At 57.2% G+C, this 7140-nt stretch overlaps 1 protein-coding gene across 2 annotated transcripts in view; it reads left to right on the top strand.

Annotated features, from left to right (window-relative positions):
- Positions 1–2041: 2041 nt before the first annotated feature.
- NXPH1 (neurexophilin 1) overlaps positions 2042–7140 on the top strand; it is a 148384-nt gene continuing 143285 nt past the window's right edge. The window contains exons 1-2 of one of the 2 annotated variants that reach the window (XM_026105135.2): positions 2042–2315; positions 3286–3447. In XM_026105135.2, the coding sequence (XP_025960920.1) occupies positions 3394–3447 (54 nt within the window). In that variant the 5' untranslated portion in view covers positions 2042–2315; positions 3286–3393. Of the gene's footprint in view, positions 2316–2543; positions 2572–3285; positions 3448–7140 lie in introns of those variants that run through there. The other variant, XM_026105136.2, reaches the window with a different exon arrangement.

The following is a 7140-nucleotide window of genomic DNA, read 5'->3' as shown; positions in this document are numbered from 1 at the left end:
ACAAGCCATAAAGTTGAGTAGCCCCTTTCTTTGAGTCTGAAGAAGGAAAATGTTGATCTCTGCACTCTCCCATTTAGTCGAGTGAAAGAGGTAACATCAAGCCCTTCACAGGAAGGATCAGGATACGTATTCAGGAACTCAGTACGTGTTAGGATGCTGCAGATCTTGCAGCTCACAAAAGGATTTGTGTCTCAATTGTGGGGTAAAATTGAAAATTTTTCTCATGGCATTGTGAGAGGTTCTTCCCCATGTAAGTCTTGTGCTCTAACCATAAAGCAGGGAGTCATCCTTTCTTCCTCTTCCTCAGGGCCGTGACCCACTGAAATCAGGCAGACTTTGCATTTACTTTTCCTGTTCCATATGAGCTTGGCAATCCTGTATCTAAGGTAAGAGTAACCATTCTAGATCCAAATATGTAATAGCAGCTTCCTGCAAGGTCCCATGGTCCAGATCAGCAGTAGACTTATAGCAAGTTTGTTCTGGACTAAGAAAGCAATGTATGTATATATAATATACATATATATTATATTTATACATTACTAAGTGTTGGCAAAGCACTGCCCTTATGGGGACATAATAGTGAAATAGATAGGAAGGAGGGAGTTGGAAGGAGGAAAAAATCAGCTGTGATTTTTTATTTGTTGCCCATTTGAAACAAGAAGTCCCTAGGCAGGTTTAGCTTGCACTATGATGCAGAGCTGTCTGGAGGGGCAGGATGACAATATGATTCCTCACAGGCTGAATGCTTCTGTTCAAAGCCGTGACGTGAGTATCCCACATGTCTAGCAGAGGGATGGTGCTGGACATATGGAGATGTCCATCTTCCAGGTGTTTGGAGCAGAAATAGCTGTGGGGGAGGCTCTGGTGCAGCTCTTTCAGAGACTATTCATCACCTGCCTCCTCCCTTCCTCTCTCCCTTTTATTACAATGTTCCAAACTCAGGCCCCCAAATTAAAACAGTATTTTACAGATTGGTATTGAAACCTCAGATTGCAAATATTAATCACCAGGACGTGCTCTGAGAGAAGCAGGGATTTGGCAGGACAACTGAAGTCCTCTCATTTCTTGCTCTGTACAGCACTCTAGCTTGCCTCTTGGCGAGCTTTGCCATCAAGGCTGGGGAGTTGGTAAGGTTACCCTATGCCATTGGTACCCTTCTCTTCACCCTGCCACAATGTCACTTTGGTAATGAAATGGTTCGGGGGATGGAAGATGGCAGGAAAAAAAGCACACAAGGGGTCCTTGTAAAGAAGAACAGAAACAAGGTCAGTGAGACCTTTCCCTTTGCACGACAGCTGGCAGGATTAGCCAGGGCACCAGACAGAGATGAGCTTTCCAGCTTCACTCCGAGGGGCTGTCCAGCTACAGGTCCTGCTTGCAGGGCAGAAGCAACCCTTTAATCCCAAAGCTTGGCTTCTGCACCCGTAGCCCAGCTCTGCTCCAAGATTCCATCAGCTCAGTGCCTGGTTTGTGGGTGTCTGTCGCCCTGACCGGCTGAGCAGCTCTTTCGTTGCATGGGACACCCCTGAAGAGGTGGAGAAAAAAAAAAAAAGAAAGAAAGAAAGAGATGCTCTCTCAGGCTTCTTCAAAGGGCTGGTCAGGCAGCTGGCTCCTGCGGGCTGGCAGAGGGGCAAAGAGGCTGTGCCCCCGGGCAGCAGCGCTAGCAGGGAGGACAGGCAGCGCGGGCAGGACTGGCAGTGCGGGCAGCGCAGGCAGGGCAGGCAGAGCGGGCAGCGCAGGCAGGGCAGCGTGGGCAGGCAGCACGGGCTGGGCAGGCAGCAGGGCAGGCAGGGCAGCCAGCGCGGGCAGGGCAGGCAGCAGGGAAGCCAGGACAGGCAGCGCAGGCAGCGCGGAAGCCAAGACAGGCAGCGCAGGCAGCGCAGGCAGCGCGGGCAGCAGGGAAGCCAGGACGGGCAGCGCAAGGCAGCTCACGCCGCCCGGGGAGGACTCTGATTCATCACCCCGTTCAGAGGAGCGGATGGGACGCCGCTAAACTCCCCTTTCTCCCTCCTCCCTTCCCCCCTCCGCCAAGCAAGCCTCCCCCTTCCTCCCCCCCTTCGCTGCTCTTTCCCTCTCCCCAAGCAGTGAGGCTCGGACAGTGCTCGGCTCCAGCGCTTTATTTTAAGATGATCGGCCAAGGTCTTTGCAGATAGATTTTATCAGAAGTTAAATAGCAGGCGCTCGCCGCTCCCTCGCCAATAAGTCGTTTTTAATAGAGACAAATCGCCCTGGACGCCCCGGAGCGCCGGTGCCGCCGCTCCTGCCCGCGCCCCCCGCCGAAGGCGAGCGGGCAGCCCGGGCAGCTCCCGCCTCCCGTAAGTGCCCTGCTCGGCAGACCCGGAGCGCGGCTGTGTGCGGAGACGGGGAGGCGGAGGGGGGGGGACAGCCTGCCAGCCGCCCCGCCGCCCTGACGGTGCCTGCGCCGGATGCGCAGCGGCCGCGGGACGCCCCGGCGCGGAGCGCGGCGAGGAGATGCGCAGGGGCGGCGGGCTGCGCCGCGGCGCTCAGCCCCTCTAGGCTCCCCCATGGAGCGCCCCGCGGAGCCCCGGCCGCCGTCGGACCCCCCACGCCGTACGTATCCCCGCCGCGGCCCCCCCGCCGCGCGGGGCTGTCCGCGGGGCGCGGGGCGGAGGAGGGCTGGGCCGAGCATGGGAGTCCGCAGCCGTCGGGGCGCCCCGGGGCGCGGCCCCGGCCCGGGGCAAGACGCGGCGCACGTTAGGAGCGGCGGAGGGCGGTGGGCGCTTGGGGGGGGGTGGGCGCAGAGCCGGCTCGGGGGTGCTGGAGGCGAGGCTTTTCGCCCCGATTTTAAGCGTCCGGGAGTAGCCGGAGCCCTGACCCCGGCGCCTCCTGCCCCTCTCCCCGCTACGGCTCCGCGCCCCTCCGCTCCCCAGCGCGCTGCCGGAGCTCCGCGGCGGCGGCGACCTCGCGGGCGGCTGCCGCCCGGTCCCCGCCGGGGGCAGGCAGGCAGGGAAGGGCTGGCAGTGGCACCCCAGAGCCATCCCAGCCCACACCACGGGGCTCTCCCGCCCAGTAAAAGCACTGAGCGCCGGGGAGCGCTGCCTACAGGCGCTCTGCAGCCAGCCCGGACCGTGCGATCACTTTGCTCTGACGCTGGATTAACTCGATTTTAATCGTTTTTTGTTTCCCCCACCCCCATCCACACACCCCATCTCCTCCTTCTCTCCCGCCCCCCCCCCCCCGTTCCCTCCACACCTCTCTTCCCCCCTTGTCTCAAGCCTAACCTTGTCTTGTGGTCATGGGGTCTGTAATTTCATTTTTGTCTAGGCTGGTGAGAGCTCTGCTTGTTCTGTAAAGTGGATGTCAGGTGGATCTATGTTCTGCAAGGAACAAAGAGGCAGCGAAGGCAGCGCGGGGGAAGTTTGAGCGGCGAGGATGCAGGCTGTGTACTGGTACGCGGTCCTTCTGCTGCAGCCCACCCTCTACCTGGTGAGTCGCCCCGGCCCCTCGCACGGGCAGGGGAAGGGAGAGCTCGGGGGGCGGGGGCGGGTGCACCAGCCCGGCGGAGAACGAACAAACTCACGACAACTGCCTGCGCCGCGCTGCCCCGTCCGCCCGCGGCGCGGAGCGGCTGCCGCAGCTCGGCCGGGGCTGCCGCCGCCGGGGCCGGGCCGGCGGGCCGGGGGCTCCCCGCGGGGCAGGGGCAGAGCCATGACTTCTCCTCCGCGGGAAGCGGCGCGGGGCCGTGGGCTCACCGGTGCTCCCCTCCCGGGCCGGGCACCCCCGGTGCCTGCGAGCGCACCGGCCGCGCCGCCGCGGGGCTCCCGCCCTGGCTGTGGGCTGGAGGCAACTTCTTGTCCTCTCTCCCCCCCCGAGGGTGGGAGCCCTTCAGTGCGGGGATCGCTGTCAATGTGCCACCACAGGAGACGTCTGTTCCGCGGTACAATACAGCACGGGCGTGCAGACACTCAATGACAAGCAGAGCTAGTATTTTCCGTGTGAAGTGTCATTGACTTCTGTAGCAAATCCCCTTTAAGATTACCGGGGGAACACAAGTAAACATCGGTGTTATCTCCTTTAACACACACTTTATTCCCTCTACAATCACAAGGAGCAAAACAAGGTGGGCTGCTGCTCCGTAGCCCGCACTCCCGCTCGCCCGTGATGCCTTAAGCAGGCAAACGCGTCTCGGCAGCGCAGACCAGGGAGCGGGGGGAGGAAAAAAGGGAAGAAAGCCCAGCCCAGCCCCTGCTCGGGGCGCGCTGCAGAAACGCGCACCTCAGCGCCCGTGTCGGCGGAGAGGCCGCGGCGACGCTCCGGCTGACTCCGCTGCCGGGCGAGGCGGGGGCGGCGGCGCTGCCTCCGCTGCGCGGCTCCCTGCGCCGGCGCGGCGGCGTCGCCTGGGGGCGCTGCGCGGCAGCCCGAGCGCGGCGGAGCGCGGCGGCGGCCAATGCCGAGCGGGCCGCGCGGGGCGGGGGGGGCGCGCTGCTCCCGCGGCCGCGGAGTGCTGCCCGCGCCGCGCCGCCGCGCCGTGTCCCGCGGGGGTGGCTGGCGGCGGAGCGCCTCTGCCCCGCGCCGGGCTGCGCCCCGTCTGCCGCGGGTGTTTCTCCTTCCCGCGAATTTTATAGCCGGGGGGGGGGGGGGGGGGGGAGGAAAGGGGGAGAAAAGTGCTCGGCAAATAATCCATCAGGAAGCCGGAGCGAGATCGATACGTCGTGTTAAATTTTAAATGTGTTTGCTGGCAGTTAAACTGCTCTCGACTCATTACAACAACAGTGCTGGATTTATTCTAATGCGCCGCAGTCTGAACAACAAGCGCATTAATTCTCCTTTAATTGTAAACTGGGAGCATTTGAAAACCATTCAGTGTGCAAATTATGCTGATTCAATTACCGTTTAGTTACAGACTTCATTACCTGAATGCTTTTTTCTTTCTTTTTTCTTTTTTTTTTTTTTTTCCGAGGGCTTGGCATTACAGAGACAAGGAGACAATTTTCCAATATCCTTAGAAACAATGCGAAATATGACACAAAAAAATCGGGAATAAAAGACAAGTTAGGGGGAGTGGGTGCATTCTTCAACTGAGCTGTGTCCTCTTCCAAGACACTAAGGGGGTTGGGGGGAAATCCTGGATTTCCCTATCTAGCACGATTCGTCTAAGACGATACTTCTGCATTTATGCCAGTATCTTGCTCCCTGTTCTCTGTATTTAGGGAGCGACTCTGAAAGTTTGCATTAGGCCGTCGCGTGATAACAGGCTGATTATTAGCACTGAAGCATGAAGTTTTGATTAAAGCTTTAATGCAGTGACACAAAGCAGCAAGGTGCAGCATTTTGTTGCGCCTGTCCGAGTGTGTCTCTGGGTGTGGACTAGAGCAGTTCCAACCAGGAACTATAATCTCAGCACCCAACGTGTTAGGAAGCATAAATGAAATAGAAATGCAAACAGCTTTCCATAGAGATTTAAAAAGACCCTTTTTGAGAGGCGTTGATAATATAGAGGAGAGGGAAAATAATGTGTTTCCTTTCTGTCTGAACTAGGCAGTATTCAGCGACAGCGAACAGCTGAAGCAAGGCTGGGTTTCCTTGAAGTTACTCATCTGCAGACATTCGGCTGGCTTGTCATTTCTCTTCACACAGCAGACCAGTGGCTTTTCTCCTTTTCCTAATGAGATCTTGGGGGAAAAAAAAGTGCTTCTGCTTTTCTCCCCCTTTTTAATAGAGCGATTTGGCCTTATTGCCTGAAATTTATAGAGGTCACGGCCGATCAGAATGACTAGGAATTTTTCTGGGGTAGGGAAGGTTCGCTGTATTATGTTTATTGATAAGAACATTACTTAGCCTGTGCGAGACATTCATCTCCTTGTTTCGAGCTGTGCAGTGTATTGAAAATGTTATATTTGATTTGCAGTGGAAATGCACTTCCTTCGGCCTAAACGAATAACTTAGTACTTATTTGGTAGAATTGGGAGTTAACCTTTAAAGGCTTGCAGTTATGTTGTTTCTTCAGATTTAGAGAGATACAGAAGTATCCAAAATGCTGCACTCAGTCGTATTTACCATGAGGCTCCACTTCGGTGCTGTTCTTTCAAAAGCATCTTAGTCCTGTTTTAACGGTTAATGTTTTCTTTAATAATAACGCCGTGTCAAACTCAAAATCGTCAGTAAGCACATAAATACTAAGAGAGAAAAAGACACCCGGAGACTGTAGCCTCTTTAAGGTTTGAGCTCTGTGTATTTATAAAGACACCACGGTTTTACACCACTCTCTTAATCGAAACCTTCTTCTCTTTTAATTCCTGGCTACTTCCCGATGAATTTCCAGACTGACACAAAAGGACAATAAAACGCCAGGCCGTTTCTTTTCTTTTCTTTCTTTTCCCGGGTAGAAGCAACACGCCGTAGGAGCGACGACAAAACATGCGGGTCGCCGGCAAAGACGGCAAGCGTTGTAACTAGAGTTATTTCTCAGCAGCGAAGGTCGGGGATGGGCCAAAGGGACGAGGCAGCCCGTTCCCGCGCCGCCTGCGAGGGCAGCGCTGCGGGCGAGGCGGACGGGCGGGTGCCGGCCGCGGCTCCCCTCCGACGGCGGCTCCCTTCCGACGGCGGCCGCTCGCCCCGTCCTGCCGGGCAGGCGGCTCCTGCCGCGGGCCGGACGCTGCGCACCCCCGCAGCGAGCCGAGGGCGCCCGAAGGCAAAGCGCCTCGCAGACTGCAGGATTTGGCACCCTCCCGCCGCCCCCGTCTTCACAGGCTCTGCCTCCGCATGCTCTAGAGGGAACTTCCCGTGCGGCACAAGAAAGGAATAACATGCACTTGTTTTGCTGCGATTATTCTGGGTTAAGGAGACTTCAGCTCACTACCCAGGTACTCGCTATCCAGAGCATCGGGTACAGAGCTAAAACCAGTCGGACTTTTGCGTTGCAGGCTGCTAGGGTAAGGATTCCTCTTCCCCCCTTTCCCCCAACTTGCCCCCTTCTCCCTGCAAAGGGATGTTTCACCGGTGGGTTTATAAATTAGGATTTAGACCAGTGTTGACTGGCACAGCGTTTTTCCTCTGTTCAGTACTTAAGTAGCGCAGGAGCAAGCCATTCACCTCCCGATGAGGGCTGCGAGCAGGTTGTTTCACGGGAGAGCTTCTCTGCGTGGCACTTTGTCAGGGAAGGACAACTGCGAGGCTCCC

The sequence above is a fragment of the Dromaius novaehollandiae genome, chromosome 2 (assembly GCF_036370855.1).
Source record: "Dromaius novaehollandiae isolate bDroNov1 chromosome 2, bDroNov1.hap1, whole genome shotgun sequence".
In the NCBI taxonomy this organism is placed as follows: domain Eukaryota; kingdom Metazoa; phylum Chordata; class Aves; order Casuariiformes; family Dromaiidae; genus Dromaius; species Dromaius novaehollandiae.
This window is presented reverse-complemented; position numbering and strand designations above follow the sequence as displayed.